Source organism: Molothrus aeneus, chromosome 6 (genome assembly GCF_037042795.1).
Source record: "Molothrus aeneus isolate 106 chromosome 6, BPBGC_Maene_1.0, whole genome shotgun sequence".
Taxonomy (NCBI): Eukaryota; Metazoa; Chordata; class Aves; order Passeriformes; family Icteridae; genus Molothrus; species Molothrus aeneus.
In genome coordinates, this window is record NC_089651.1 from 734,371 (window position 1) to 751,021 (window position 16,651).

Consider the following 16,651-nt stretch of genomic DNA (forward strand, 5'->3'; position numbering starts at 1 on the left):
ACTTGATTTTATCATAATAGAGCTCAAAGGTCTAAGATGAGGGGCTTTCAGGTCCAACATATTTCAAACCCACGGGGCAAGAACTCCTGTGCCAAAGAACCCTCTGACCTTTACAAGGTAAACAACTTGAACCCATTAAGTTATACAATGCAAAAGAGGTTAGAAACATATTTTAAAACTGCTTTAAGTTTTTCAATGAGAGAATTCCTGTGCTTAACTCAAGGAGCAAAAATTTAAGAAAAAACAAACAAACCACAACAAAGCCAGAAACATAGCATTTCCCCAGCATACTTGAAAGATGAAAATAAAACCACTGATTATATTTTCAGAAATTACCATTTTGAAGCCTTTTTTTGAAGCATTAATATACTATATGAATAGAAACACTAACAACATATCCTAATTCTAAAAGCTACCACTTATCTCTGAGAAAGCAGAGGAACCTGACAAAGTTACATACTTTGAACATGAAAAGGGAGATGAGATCATTCAACTTTATCAAATCTTCAGTAGCCTCCAGTACAATGGGTTTCAAAAATTACCCCAAACTCCAAAACTTCATGGACACAAACCAAAACCTATCCTCAGTACTGCATTTTTCCACAAGAGGACACTAAAATAATAAGAAGAACAGTTGTGCAGAAACATACAGCTACCAAATAGCATCGTTCATTAGCCAAGTAGAATGCTTTTCATTTACAAACTATTTTGCAGTGAAGTAGACATCAACTACTTTCCCTCTAAGTGTGCGTTTTAGTCATTCTAGTATTTTGGCTTTTAGTGTGTTTCAGGTGGCACAAAAAACCAGATATAGTTCAGCTTGTTGTGGACAAAACCCAACAATTAAGCAATGCCACAGAAACAGCCTTGCGCTCAGTTTGAAAACGAGCTATCAACCTCGGATTTACAGCGAGCACATGCTGAACTCCATCGCATGACTTCAAGGAACAACTTCTGGGCACCAGTACGGGCTGGCATGCCAGCGGGAGCGGGCTGTGCTGACGCGTCCACTCCAGCTGGCACCAGCACGGTAACGGAGCGAGGGAATCACACGGAGATAGCCTCCGGTGGCCCTGCAGCGCGGGGCTCCGGCAGGGGAGGCTGGGGCAGCGCTGCGAGGGCACTCGTGTGGCGGGGCCTGGCGCTCCGAGGGCGCCCATGGCCGGGTGCCAACGAGCTCCGAGACTGGCCCCGAGCCCCGCTCCCTGAGCGCCCCCGGCCGACCCGGCTCCGAGCCCCGCTCCCTGAGCGCCCCCGGCCGACCCGGCTCCGAGCGCGGCCTCAGCCATGTGCCGACGAGCCCCGAGCCGCAGCTGGGGCAGCGGCCCCGGCGCGCTCCCTCCCCGCTCGCCTCCCCCTGCTGCATTTGCGCGGCCTCAATTAGCTTAGAGAACAGCTCTGAGGTCATCCAGGCCACCCCATGACCGAACACCACCGCGGCACGTGCAGTCTTTCCCTAAATACGTCCGCAGACAGCGCCCACTCCATTTATTGCCTCCCTGCTCCCCCGCAGGCCCGGGCGCCCCATGCCGCTCCCCAGGGCAGGATAACGTGACGGGGCAGCCACAGCGGCCCGGCACCATGGATAACCCGTGCGCGGGGCAGCTCTGGCCCGGCCGCCCACGGAGGTTCCGCGTTGCGGCTCCAACACCGCCGCTCGTGCTCGGTGAACACCGCGCGGCTCGGCCGGGCCAGGCAGCGGCAGCAGGACCGGGACCCGCCGCGGCCGGGCAGGGGGCGATGAGCGCGGCGGAACGCAGCGAGCCCGGGGTGGGGCGGCTCTCGCGAGACCCGCGCCGGCGGCCATTTTGCCATGGATTGGCGGCGGGGCGGGGCCGCGGCGCTGCCCGCGGGAGCGGAGGAGGTGGAAGTAGAGGAAGAGGAGGAGGAGGTGGAAGAGGAAGAAGAAGAAGAGGAGCAGGAGGAGGAGAAGAAGGGGGAGGATGAGCCGCGGGCGTCCCCCCGCCTCCCGCTGCTGCTGACGACGGCACTCGGTTCAGCCTGCTGCGGGCTCCGCGCCGCGCCGCCGGCCATGGTGCCCAGCGAGGAGAACCAGCTCGTCCCCAAAGAGGTGAGGCGGGAGATGGAGGCGGCGGCCACGGCGGCGGGCAGCAGGCCCGGGGCACCGGCGCCGCCCGAGGAGGGAGTGGAGGAGGCCCGGCCCGGCCTGGCTCAGCTCCGCTCCGCTCCGCTCCCTCGGTGCGCGGCCCGGCGGGCGCGGGCCTGTCTTTGTGCGGGGCCGGGGGTGATGGTGGTGCGCGGGTAAAGGGGCTGGCCAGGGGAGGAGGAGGAGGAGGCTGGAGCTGAGCCCGGGCTGCTCACGGCCCCGGGCGGCCCGAAGGCTGCACCTGTCCGTGCCGCGGCATACGGGCAGCCCGGCCTGCGCGGCGGCGCCGGGCCGGGCCGGGCCGGGCCGCTCCGGTGTCACGGGGCTGGAGGCAGCGCGGCCGCTCCTGCCGGCCCGCGGGGCTGCGGCTGAGGGCCCGCGCCGAGGGGCAGAGCAGGGAGCCGGTCCCGGGAACCGGCCGGGCCTCGGCCGAGGGGCCGGCTCCAGGAGCGGGGCAGAACGGGCGGCAGTGCCCGCGGTGTTTGCCCGAGGGAACGGGTCGAGCAGTGGCTTGTTTCCTCGGCTCTGGGCCCCTCATCTCTCCTCTGCTGTAGGGAGAAGGGGACAGGCTTGGTTTTGGCCATAGGCTAGAGAGAAAGAGGAAGGCGAAGCCTCTGTCCTGCAGCGATAGGCGAATGACACGTGTCAAGTTGGAGCGATACTGTGCGGAGGAAGGAGTTCAAGTGATGGCATAAAATGTTTGGAAACAGCTACTGGTAGAGTAGTACCAGCAGAAACTTTGTTTCCTGAGCAGGTACACATTTTGCCAACTTTTCTGACAGTTTTGCAGTTCTGATAAATTACTCAGACCCTTCCCGGAGTTTTCGTCAAACGTCAGTGTTTGTTACATTTACCTGTTCCGTCGTGTATCCTCACGGGAAAGTTTGTCAGGCAAGGGCTCCGTTTTTGTGGAGCTTAGCAAAATGAGGTGCTGATCCTTCAATGGTATTCCTGAGTAGAACTGGGAAGCAAATAACAACACGGAATATTAGAAACAGTTTTTGTGCAGTTAGTTGTGCATGTAAACACAGGGTATATGTAGGAAAAAGGTAACTTTACCTCATTTTCTTTCTTTAAATACTAAGGTTTAAAAGACTATATTTTGTCTTTTACAGGAAAGTGAAATCTCCAGAAACTTTAAAAAAGAGCTGGAATGTAGTAGCTAATATACTTGAATATTAACTTTTAACAAAAATCTTCACAAATATAAAACTAGGCCAGAAGACAGAGTAGCTGATATACTTAAAGATTTCATTTTAAAACCAAAGAAACAGATAAGGGATAGTGGCAGGAGAAACATTGTGGCAGCAGCTGTAGTTAAGTGGAATAGACAAGATATTAATAAATGCAGCTAGCCAAGGCTGTGTCTTTAGTTTTATGTATTAATAGTATCCCCCTTGGCTTTAGAGTTGTATTCAGAATATACTTATGATTCAGATGTGTATTTTTAACTGACTCAGTGGAGGAGGCTTTTGAATGTACTTTTATCTGTGGGGGGGAAGTCTGGGGAAAGGAAGGTGAATATATGTGATTATAGATATGGGTATCTTAAGCAAGCAGTGTGAAATCTATAAACTTTGTACATTGATAATGCTAGGGGGAGGAGTTGTTTTTTCTCAGCAAGTTTTGTCAAGTTCTTTGTTGTGTCTCTTTGCGTTTTTAAGATAAATGAAACAGAAGAGAATATTAGTGAAATCAAATTGAGAAAGAGAAGAGATGAACTGCTTGTGTTAAGTCCATCTGGTTATATCTATATATGTGTTGTAACAGAAGTTTATCTTCAACTTTTCCAGTGTTTTTCAGTATATCCTCATTTTTTTTTAGTGACAGGGAATTTTAACAAATGCTACACTGCAGCATTCCCATTAAGTCCTTCTGAGATTCATTAATAGTCCCATTGCAGAGAACACTGAGTTATGAGTAAACAGAATTCTCCAAGTCTCTGAGTTCTCAACAGCCTGCTCCTAAAGATTCCTATTACGCCCCTAGGAGCAGTTGGAGGCCAAGCAGATCGTTTGGAGTTTCTGCTGTGCCCTGCAGGGATGGATAAAGGAGCACAGTTGATGGTTTTGTCCCTTCCTGGTGGGCTGGGTGGTATCACTCGTGCAGCTCGCTGTCTGTGCTGCTTCAGAGACTTCAGCTGGGCTCTGAACCAGCATCTGCTAAAGATGAGCACACAACCAGATTTGCCTTGGCATTCCAGTGTGAAGGAATGAGAAGAAATGTAATGATGTTTGCTTTAGGCTGGTTTAGGGAATGACTAATCATCCAAAGCAGTGGATGGGAAAAGGATTTTGGTTCTTGTCTACAAGTTAGTGATGCCTTGGTAGATAAGTGGTAGGAGGTATCTCTAACACTGCCAGTCTGCATGTGGTGGAGTGGAAGGATGGGTATTGATTATGAGTCTTCAATTTGTGTTTTTATCCATATTTTTGTATATTAACAGGAGCTCAGGCTACTGTTTGCAAAGTAGAATTGCTCGGATTTTTTCATTAGGTTTTGTAAGTAGTACTATGTTTTCATGGATACAAAGTGGATACAAAGGTTCATCTTTTATTAGTCTCTTATGAAAGGTTTTCTTTTGGATGTTGCATAGCTTCAGCTGCGTCTCTGAAGTCCAAGTAACAGGGCCTTGTTATTTTCTCTTGCTCTTAACTTTGAGACAAAATTCTTTTTCCTTTGAAAGAGATGTATGAAAGCCATTTCTAATAGATCAGTGTTGGGATTTCTTTTTGCATAAAGGTTTTTGGCTGGGCTATGCAGGTACTTAGTAAGTTCATTCTTGCATCCCTGGTGCTGCCTGGTGCTTTCCCAGCTGTTCCTGCAGTAGTGTGACCAGTAATTCCCTGTGGTGGAGGCAGTGAGAATCCCTGTTCACTGCAGCTGGGGTTCAGTGTAAACTGGTCCCTGTTCCTTTTCCTTCCTTCCTTTTCCTCATCCTCAATTACTTTGCTTTCTTCATCTCAAAGATGAAAAGATTCAATTCAGTTTTCTTTTATATCCAATAAAAAGAAGTCACTGAGTAAAAAAGTGTTCATTGCTGCACCCTGGTAGCAAAATTTGAGCATATTCTGTAAAAATTGCTCTATTAATAGGTGTGGATTTTTACCCAGTAACCCTGGGAAGGGACGGTGAATAGTATGAGTTAGATAAATATGAAAATAAGAAAATGATGCTATCAGATGGGAGAACATTTCTGTGTCTCTCAGTGTTTCTTACAGGAAAAGTTGACTTGAAACTTATTTTGGGAAAATCTACCTCAAACAGAAAATAATAAAATATTCTTGTCAACACAGTTGGTGAGAAAGGTGCCTATGTGTGTTTACAGGTAATATAAGTGAACTTTACAAAGACTTATCTTGAAAATCAAGATGTATGAGAACTTAGTGAGTATTGGTCATAATATGAGAAGTGTGTTCTGCTATGAGGTTTTTGAAGTGTTTGTGCTACTGATTAAATAAATGCTGTGCAAATGCTTTTTCAACATGTTCTAGCATGAACTATCTAAAGTACAGCTGTCAGAATGAATAAATATATATATATATATATATATATAAATATATACTTGCTGCCATTAAATCGAGCAAGGTGGTGTGAGTTCTCTCAGCTCACTAATGGGAGTCTTTTCATCCCTACACTAATGAGTCCATTTTAATCATCTGCACTGAACAAATCAAATGTGTCTCTTGATGGGTATCATTCTGACTTCCTCATTAGAAGAGTAGGAATCTGATTAAGATATTTTGCAATTCTCTTTAGTAAAGGGATGCTGTTCTTTTCAATGCTGATGACATCCTTGTTTTTTCATTCCCATGTATCAAAAGATTCTACAAGTGGTTACAGCTTGCATAATTTATCAGTTTTTCCTGCTTTCCTTCTCGTGTGCTCCATTAGAAAACATAAAGGAATGATTGTGACAACTAGAGAAACTAATTCATTGACTGAGAAGGTATTTTGGAAATCAAATTTAGGAAACAAACAGAAAATCCACATGGAAGTTCACCAAATAATTTGTTCCTTGCAAACAGACACTTTCTGAATGGTGTTCATGTAGGTATGGAGTTTGGTGAATAAAGCTTGGAGTAGAATTCAAGAGTGTTCCTGCTTTTCTCCAGCCACTGGGCTTCCCAGTTAGCGTCCACTTTCCCTGGCTATCATCTGGGTGTTTAATCTGAGCACGGAAAGATGATCAGGATAATGAAGTACCAGCACCTCTCCATCATCTCATGGAATGTTTTTGCCTAAGAGGTACCAGCTGCCTGATGGGCACCACTTGGTACTGGAGCCTCAGACTGGAAATGCTGCTGGCAGAAGTTACTACTCAGGAGAATAATCTGACAACTAAATAACGGAATACTTTTTTTTACTGCAGTGATACATTTTGAACATCATCACAAACAATAAATGCCATTTTATGTCATTACTGTTTTGTGCGTCACTGGTGATTAAAATTTCAGATTCAAAAGCATCAGTAGAGAAAGTATTTTTTTGTGCCATTTTCTGTTCTTTTTAAAACCTGTGGATATAATCAAGGCAGCCTTGCATTATAGTTTTAAAATGTTAGTTGTACAATCACATAGTGATTAAAGTTATTATTGTGCTGCCTCTTTTTCTGATAGAATGTAGTGATATCAATATAAGATTGAAACTTGTGGTGATTTACTGAAATAAACCAGTACCTTGAATTTGTGCCCCCTTTGAATCACAAGTTTCAGTCTTGTCAGAATTAAATGGGAGTGGGGGAAGTGTTTTGTTCTAAACCTTCCCCCACCAGTACATTACAACTGGTACTGTAATGCACTGTATTATGTACAAATGTTCATATATATTCATAAGTGTTCATATGTTCATAAATATTCACAGCTTCATTTTTTGTTGTGTTTGAAAATATGTTGAGTTTGATCTAAGAGAATAAAGGTGAAAGCTGTGTTTGTAGAAAATGGAGTGATTGAGTTACATGTACATATTCAGCTTTTTTATCCAGTTTGAAAAGTTTTTTTTAAATTCCTTTTTGAACATTTAAAGCTGCTCTTTTACACTTTGCCCTTTAAGATTTAATGGGATATACCTTTGGGTGGGCTGCCATTTAGCATCTTGTTGTTTTGCTTGTCTTGACTGAAATATTCACAAAACAGTGTCGCTAGTTACTAAAGAACTGATAATTGTGAATTCTAGTAAGTCACAGAATTTTTTTTCTGGAGATCTGATAAAATAACACTGAACTTGACCACAGACTAGGCACTGTGACATGCTGGGATTTTTATTTTCTTTGGTTTTTGCAATGCTTGGCATGTAGTCAGCTTGCACTGAGCAAATGCTCTTGCACAGCATTGACAGATGAAATAATTTCTAAAAAGGATGTTGTGCATGTTCTAAAAATACTAAGGGGTGAAATTGGTACAGATCATTTGATTCAATATAATTGTTGAGATTGTGATCACAAGGGTGCTTTAGGTGCTTCTGAAAAATGGCAACAGATTATTTTTAGATTGGCATTTCTGTGAATAGCTTAGAGCTGGGTATCATGCTGCAGTTCAGGTGTAGCTTCTCAATAAGCACATGTAATGAAAGCTGCCTCAGTAACACAAGCAAGTGTGCCTGAATTCCTGAGGATTGGTGAATGCTCTGGTTTTGGAGCTTCATGGGAAATATGTTTGATATAGTGTGAAAGTTTTCCCGGTAAAATAATGGCTGGACACGTAAATAGCATTTTCTGAAGAAGTTTGGCAGTGTACTACAGGAGCTAAAGGAATGGAAGGCAGACATGCTCACTGATTGGGTTGAGATCAGCAACAGTGAAGGAAAAGAAAAAAATAGCAGGTTCAGAAACTCTTATGTGGTACCTTTTTTTTGTTCATCAGTTTATTATATGGAAAAATTGTCTAGGTCCTTTCTCGCATGCGCACTGTCATCGCTGTTCCTTCTGTGGGGACACTGCTCCAGAGTTGTGTGTTGTCCCTGCAGCCCTTGGTGGCAGTGGCAGCAGGCAGAGTTTATGGCCAGGTGCTTCCATTCTGAGCTGAGTTCCCAGAGAGCTGCACAAAGAATGCCTGCTAACACACCTTGCTGTTCGGTTTCTAACTTTCCTTCCCCAACAGAAGCTGGACGGCTTAAAATTAGAGAGCTGTTAAAGAATTAAAAACTTTGCCTGTAGTCATGTTTTAATGTCTGAAGTGGATTTTAATTTTTTAGCACACATGTCTGTTGGTGATTTTGTAGGGAAGTAAACTTTCATTTCAAAATTCTCCATGAAGAGAAAGCTCTTCTGAGTACTGGTTTTGCTCGGACTCTTAATTTGTTTTTATGCTAATGTTGCATTTGTAATTCAATCCAGCAGAAAGTTCTTCAGAATAGGAGCAACAAAGGAAAATGTTTCCATAAAATTCATACTTGAAGAAATGAAGGCCGAGTTCATCCACTACTTCTGCAACTCTCAGTAGGAGACAAATATTGGAAGTATTGAGAAATATATGAAAGTGTAGTAAGTGTCTTGGGCATTCTCATATCCCTGTTTTTAGCTTTTATGGGTTTTGGTTTTTAAGGAAAACCAAGGAGCATGCTGATTAGGAAGGTGGAGAGAAGTTACAAGCAAAGGAAGCTGTATAAAAATGAGGCTGTTTCAGATCTGAGTGTAAAGGTTACACTGTAATAAATGTAGAGAGTCTGGCAGATAGATGGTGAATGTAGAGAACTTCATTGACATTTAATTCTCACAATTATTTCAGTGTGGTTACAAAACCCTTTGCAAGTTCAGCTTGGGTCAGAGGAAAGAAAATAGGATCAGCTGAAATTAAAACTTTTAAGAGTAAGAGAGTGAAATACAATGTCTAGTGGTTAAGAGATAGCTATAGATATATAAACTATTCTTTGTTACCCCTTAAGAAAACTTTGTTTGTTCTTGTGTGATCTGCAGGTATGACCAGGAAATATTTGCACACTTTTTTTATTGACAGCGGCTTTGTTTGACTTTTTTTAGGGGATGTAATTTATCTTGAATCACCTTAATTTACTATATTTAAAAGACCATAAGGAGATAAGTGTAAGAAGACTGGTTCTTCAGGATGTCCTTAGTAAGACATATTTAAAGTCTTACTTTAAATATGAAAAATACCTTCTGTAAAACTGAAAAGTGGATCTTTTGGTCTCTAGTTCAGCTCTCCCAAGACATGTGTCCCCTTACACTATATCTTTTTTCTATAGTCTTTGGAACAACCTCCAGGCCTGCACTTACTTCTGGCCCCATCCCAACTTTTTTTGTCATTCCTATTCTTTTGTTAGTGTTTTTTACAAATGACCCAGTAATACACAGCAGTGGGAACAAACTCTCAAAGGGAAACACTAGCCTCATAACACACTCTTTATTTCTGAGGCATAGGGTTATTTTGGACATGTTCAGAAAGTTGGAAAGAGTAGACTTTGAAGTGTATATGTATTATAAAAATAATTTGTCCCTGTGCATTTTCCAGGAGGGACAGTTGACAGCTGGCATGCAGCTGATTCAGTGAGGTGGAGCTTCCAATTCTTTTTAGCTAAAATTTTGTTAATTAGGAAGCGTTTCTGAGAAGGTGCCTTTGAAAACAATAATAATCTACACAAGACAGAGAAGAGACTAAAACATACACCCCATTTTGCAAAGGGAACAGGATCACAGAGGCTCTGTTACAGAACTGATGTTGTACCTCTTCCCTGAATCAGGTCATGCCCCATAGGGAGAGCATTTGTAGGGTTCCCTTAGCATGGGTGTCAGTGTGGCCCAGCTGCCCCTGGGACCTGCAGCAGTTACCCTGTACCCACAGCAGCTGGCAGACACTGAGCATGGCATGCAGGTGAGAGCAATGGCATTGCCACAGCCGTGACACTTTCTGCTCTTCTAGGCCTTTCCAAAGAGAAGGGGCAGTTACTGCTCTTGTCCTGTGGGCAGCACTGCCATTTACAGACTCATACCCTACCTAAGGATGGAGGGAGGGTCTCATTGCAGTCTCTTAGGATACCACAGAAAGTTGCAGTTATGTCCAGGTGGTGTTGGTATTAGTGATGTAAGCACTATTGCATATAACGCATGCATTTAAAATACTGCTACTACTCCTCTACTGCTACTGTTGACTCCTCTGAAAGCCGCCAGCAAACCAGGAAGGGGGTAAAGGTCCAATTATTAGGAAAATGGTCACAGTCAGGATATAAATTCTTGAGTTTTGTTGTGTTTTAGGCATGTCACGAAGCAATTTTTTTCCTTACTTGTAAAGAGACAGAAGACCTCTGTTTAGTTTCACTAGCTTCAAAACATTGTCGTGGGATTTTGCCTGAAGTCTCCCCAGGTATAATGAAGAATTCATGAGGATAAAGTATGTTGTTGAGATACTCACAAACCTGATACTTCAAAATCAGTCAGATTCAAGATTAAATGATTGTGTCTAAAGGTTGTTCAGAATTTTTTTTTGCTTCAGGAAACATTCCAACACACAATACATCAAGTTAACACCTCAAAATTACTCTGTTTAAGACCTCCTGGGATCTGTGTTTTAAGAAGTGTGTTCAATTTGCCCCAAGTGTGCTGCTAAATACGTCTTTTAAAGTGTTTTGGTTCAGACATTTATAACAGGATTCTAAGTGCCCCTTTCTCTCATGAAAGACTGGGCTGTGGCAAAGCACCTGTGTTGAGTAACAAACACCTCAGTGCTCTGACAGGATTAGTTTAGTAACCTGGATTTCCAAAAGAAGGTGCTTCTTTCCTCTGAAATAAGGCCCGATGTGAGTCTGAGACCACCTGCTCAATGCCTCCTTCATTCTGAGGACCTTTATCACCCTGTGTTCACCTCCCAGGGGAGGGACCCTTCTTACCTGGCTGTACCAGGGAAGTTGGCCTCTGACAAGAGCTTCCTTGGGCTTGGGAACAAACATGGAGCATGAGTAGCTCTGTTGGGGAAAATGGGGCTGGTGGGTTGTAGGGACTCTCTGGAGTCTGTGGTTCAAAAGCACAGGGTAGAAAGAGGGGGAATGGTACCCCAGTGCTCACTGACTGTTCTCCCCTTATTTGCTGTCTATGGGAAAGATCTTTGATCTTTGCATTTTCTGCAGGAAGCACTGCTATCAGCATGCATCCAGTGTGGCATTTAATGGATTGGACCTCTTGAAATAGGTGGAAAAATTCCTAAATTATGGCTGTGGGTTCGCAAGGAGCTGATTTGATGGTCTTTAGTCATTGCTGAGAGAGAAAGGAACATTCAGACACTAACAATGGTTCAGCTGAACAGAAGCTTGTTTCAACTGTGATTATACTTCAGAAGTAAAAAGTACAGATGCAGACTACTTGTGTATCATGGAAGGTCCCAGATTTCACTTATCCTTGTAATTGCTGGAAATGTGCGTCCAGTCGTGTACATGACCTGAAATGTGCACCCCAGAGTTTGCCCAGCAGTGATGTGACTGGCAGTAGTCACTTATGTGCACTTCATATGGGAGTCTGAAGTTGCTGAAGCTACATTAGGTTTGAGAATTGCTGTCTTAGGCTTAATCATCCAAGTAATTCTGTGAACTGCTTGATGTCTGCTGCTTCCTACTGTTCTCTTTGTCTTTCCTCTGTACTGCGGTGATTTGTGAGAATTATTTACGGGGTGTGGACGTGTAGAGTCTTCTCTAGTGGTGATCCTTTTAAGTCTCAATAGGCCACTAAATTTACTTGGCAGTAAAACTTTACACATCTATTGGTTCAACTCTTGACCTGGAATTTGGAAATATTGGGTAGAATCTGTATGAAGTTTGACCTTAGCTTTAGGACTTGCTTTCAATCTCTAAAAGTAATTTTATAAAAATGAAGCTGGAGTTAAAATAATGAAATGCTGCTATAGAATTTTAATTAACTCAGTGATTCAAGGCTGAAAAATAGCAAGCCACATCTAAATGCAGTGTTAAAACCACTGCAGTTGTACATTTGAATATTGTTGTGACAGATCTAGTAACACTCTATTTTTATTGTTCCTTTATTTTCAACAAATACAGAACCTATGTGGTCTAAGCAAATGTCTGTCTTGCAGATGGCACTAATAACAGTGCTGCCTTTGTATATACAGAAATACAGCTTGAATTGCTTCAGTGCAACAACATGCTTTATGCTCTGCAACTTGCAGGTGCAGATCTTTCGTGGAAGAAAGATGAAATATGTTTTAGAAAGGTACGTGGGGTATGAATTCTTGTGTAGCATGGCCCTCTAGAATGTCCACCCAGGTCAGACCTGTGTGTTGATTGCATGTTCCTATTGTAAAGAGTCTTTTTTAAGTCTGGTCTAATAGTCAGAAATCTTGTATATGCAGGTTTATCATCATCACCTTTCTAGAAATGGAGCAGTGTAAAGGGCCATAGAATGGTGTGGGTTGGGAGGGACCTTTAATATCATCTAGCTCCACCTCTCTGCCATGGGCAGGAACTCCTTCCCCTAGAGCTGGTCACTCAGGGCCCCATCCAGCCTGGATGTGAACGCTTCCAGGGATGGGGCATTCCAAAGCTTCCCTGGGTAAACTGTGCCAGTGCCTCACCACCCTCATGTAAACGATTTCTTCATATATCCAGTCTAAATTTGCCCTTTCAATGTGAGCCCATTACTCCTTGTCTTACCACTACAGTTCCTGATGAACAGTTGCTCTCTGGTTTGCGTGTATGCCCTTCAAATACTGCTGTTATGAGGTCTTTGTGAAGCTTTCTCTTCTCCAGGCTGAACAGCCCAAGCTCTGTCAGCCTGTCTTTGTAGGGGAGGCACCTGAGTCCTCCTATCATCTTCATGTCCTGCTCTGGACTTGCTTCAACAGCTCCATGTCCTCCTTATGCTGTGGGCACCAGCAATGTCCCCAGCACTCAGGAGGGCAGTGTGGAGGAGGAGGATCCCCTCCCCTGGCCCGCTGGCCACTCTCCATTTGATGCAGCCCAGGATATTTTTGGCTTTCTGGGCTGCTAGCTCGCACTGCTGGCTCACAGTAAGTTTTTCATCAGCCATCACCCCCAAGTCCTTCTCCTCAGGACTGCTCTCAGTCACTTTTCTGCACAGACTCTAGGTGTGTTCGGCATAGTCCCAACTCAGGTGTAGGACCTTGCACTTTGCTTTGTTGAAATTCATCAGGGTCACACAGCCCCCCTCTCAAGCTGTCAATGTCTCTCAGGATGGCTTCTTTTCCATCCAGCATGTTGACAGCACCACACAGCTTGTTGTCATCAGCAGACTTGCTGAGGATGCTCTCCATCCCACAGGATTCCCAGCCTCAGCAAGATGGAGTGACTTGGGATGAAAGTGTCACTGTTTCAATATTTTTTTTAAAATCACAATTAACAGTTGAAATTACACTTTCAAATATTTGTTGACCAAAATATTAGCCTGAGAAGACTTCTGTGCTAAAATAATAGTGGGATGGTTTTGTGAATTATAGCCTTAATTAACAGTCTGCATTTGCCCCCTTTAGGTCCTTATGCAGTTGAGGGTCTGCAACTTGTTTTCCTATGCCACTGGTGTACTATAACAATGATAATATTACAAATCAGCAGTTTCATATTGGTGGTTCTGGGACTCCATTAACCTTTGGGTCATTTTAACAAAATGTATATGGCTTTTGATTAAGAGCAGGTAAAACCAGTAGGCAGCAAAACATTTAAATTGTGTGATTTAAATCTGAAATCTCTCAAATCTGAAATTACAGATTGGTGTGTAAAGGAAACTGCTAGACACACTCTTGTCATATTAAGACTTCCAAACTGGACCTTCAGTTCAGTATGTGAAGAAAAAAATCATGCTTTATGTGTCATCCTGCTGGGAAATTAAGTGCAGTGGTCTAATTTGAGCTATTTTTGTAGGTCATTTGGTGGGGCAAACAGGGTATGTCAGTAAAGATCTTGTCAGGGCTTTTTGTTTTGGTAATCTTTACCGAGGACACAGTTGAAGGAATTTGGAGAAGATCAGTGATGTTATGAGCATCTTCATTCTCACTTCCTGTTTTTCCTTTCTGGAGAAATATAAAGTGCAGCACTTGAGATTCAGAAACTGGTTAATTTGATGTTTAGTCAGAAAACAATTTTGTGCAGTTAATGTTTGTTGTTGAATTTTTGATGATCCATCAGAGATACCAGGGCAAGCTTTCTTTAAGAGTGGTAGGAATAAAATCAATAACTTCATCTCTTTACTACCTTCAGCTGCATACTTAAAAATGGGCTCATAATAATAAACCTTCCCCACGGGAAGTAATTTAGACAGGAAAGAATAGTTTCATATGAAACTGGACAGCTTCATAATTTATAAATACATTAATAAACTGAACTACAGGGTTATATGCTAATCCTACCCTTGAATCATTTGAGGAAAAATATTTACCTATGTCTGTGGCATATTAAAGATAATCAAGGAAAGTGTTAATTTGAATTTGTATCTTGAATTGTTATTTACATTTTCTTATCCATTCACTTCTTTCTTTAGGAGATGTAGTCTATGTATTACAACTTAACTGACATTGTAACATTGCTCCTATAATAATTTAAATATTAAAATAGGCTATTCCTTCTTGAGTTACTCTGTGAATGGTGTTTCCAAACTCAGTAATGATTTTTTCAATAGTATAAAATAAAAGTCAATTTACACCTTTCAGTTATTATGACTTGCTAATTTTGTTTTTATATACTGTAGGATATGTTTTGGAGTTGCAGACAGAGTATCTTTGCTGAAATGAAGAAGAAGTTTTCACAGGTAGACAGATGAAATCAGCTTTATAAAATGATAACCAAGAAATATAGCAGCAGCATGATGCTGTGGCTTCTATTTATTTTAACATGAGCATGAGCTACATGACACTAAACTCTGTGCATGTTCTTGAATCCAAAGATGATGTACATATGCAATTCAGTCTAAATGGTAGCTTCAAACTGAGTATGTGTTGATATGCTTTTACACTGCTCTCTGAGGCTTTGGCTGTCTCTGTCTCTGCGTTTAAAAAAGGAATTGTTTTGCTCTCCTAATATATCAGATTATGTAATGGTTTAAATTAATTTCTGTGTTCCTGTTATGGATTTGGTTTGATAACAGCCTGTCAGAATAGCTGAGGGATCTATCACTGGCCAGTCTTGCTTTTCACACTATTTCTGCAGTAAAGTAGCCCCACACAAGGTGTTGCATTGTTGTCTCCTAGTTCAGCTGGTGTGTGTGAATGCTCTTGGTGAGTAGAGTTGGGCTGAGGTTATTTTTGCTTTATCTATTTACTACTAACAACTTGAAGTGGTGGCAGTGTGAATGAATGACAGCTTAATACCCTTTGCTATACTGACCCTGAGTTAAAGCAGGTCAGTCTGTCAGAATTACATCTGTGAAGAAGAAAGAGAGGATTTGTGTGACGTGCTACATCCAGCAAATCTTCTGTAATCGTTTGTAATTTGTTCCCTTAATGTTATTTCCATCCCTCAGATACTGTGTGCCTAATTATTTTCTGTAGCAGCTCTAATGCAAGTCACAGCTGATTCCCCATCCAGGGTAGCAGGGAAAGTGGGAGTGGGAGGAGTTCCCTTCCCAGGGAGCTCCTGCAGGGAGGAGGGGAGTCAGTGTTGGTTATGTAAAGGAAGCAGCACAAGGAACTGAGTCTCCAGTGGAGAACTGCTCATGACATGATTATACACAGTTACATCAAGTTACAGCATCCATACAAAATCAGCATGGGGATAATTAAATCCAAATTAACTGCTGTTTTCTCAGATGATCCTGTATGAATAGTAGTGAATACCTCTTAACCCCCCTGCAGTGTTCTGTAGAGGAGGGTGGGCTCCCACCCAGAGCAAGCCTTTACCATTGCTGAGGCACCTGCATGTAAGTATGGGTTGATCTTCCACGTTTGTTGGGTCTTAGCTGCTGCTCACCTTCTCAAAAAAAAAAAGAAAAAAATCAAAAAAGAAGACTACTGAACAAGCTTTACCTTCTCTTCCTACCCCCACAGTGAATGAGAGAACTTGCTTTTTCAGCAAAAAAGAAAAAAAAAACAACAAAAAACCACCAACAAAATAAAAAATGCTGTGCTGGGAAATTTCAAGGAATGAGCCCAGGAGAAGAAATCACTGGTGAAATTTAATTTTAGTCTACTTAAGTACAGCCCTGTGTGTCTCTGCGGGTGCAGTAGATGAAAGTGAGGATATACTATGTCAAAATTACTTTGACTTCCAAACTCTGTTTTCTTCTTAATGTGTGGTTAATGTTTCAGGAATAGTTTTCTGTGTCCTCTTGGAAAGTAGTTCATAAATGTAAAATTCTCCCATAAAGATGAAATGTATGAAGTGTTACAGATTTGCTGCAAATAATCTTTTTGATTATTTTACTTTTATTATTACTTCTAATCTTTTTGAGCATGCAGTTAATGAAGGCTTCCACACAGGATATTTCATTTAATAAACCTAAAGAAATGGGACTCCAAAGTCTTTAAAAAAAATCCCAATCAAAAGCAAACTAATGTCATACAGATTGGATCGAAGGTGGTTTTATTTGCCTTCCTCTATCAACTTTTTTGTGATGCTGATAGGAATAGATGCTGCAGTCAG

The 16,651-nt window shown here is 42.6% G+C and overlaps 1 protein-coding gene across 2 annotated transcripts in view; it reads left to right on the plus strand.

Moving 5' to 3' along the window:
- The first annotated feature begins 1,842 nt into the window (after nucleotides 1-1,842).
- The window catches only part of USP47 (ubiquitin specific peptidase 47), a 49,795-nt gene continuing 34,986 nt past the window's right edge, over nucleotides 1,843-16,651 (plus strand). For both annotated transcript variants that reach the window (XM_066551812.1, XM_066551813.1), the window contains exon 1: nucleotides 1,843-2,071. In XM_066551812.1, the coding sequence (XP_066407909.1) occupies nucleotides 2,033-2,071 (39 nt within the window). In that variant the 5' untranslated portion in view covers nucleotides 1,843-2,032. The remainder of the gene's footprint in view (nucleotides 2,072-16,651) is intronic.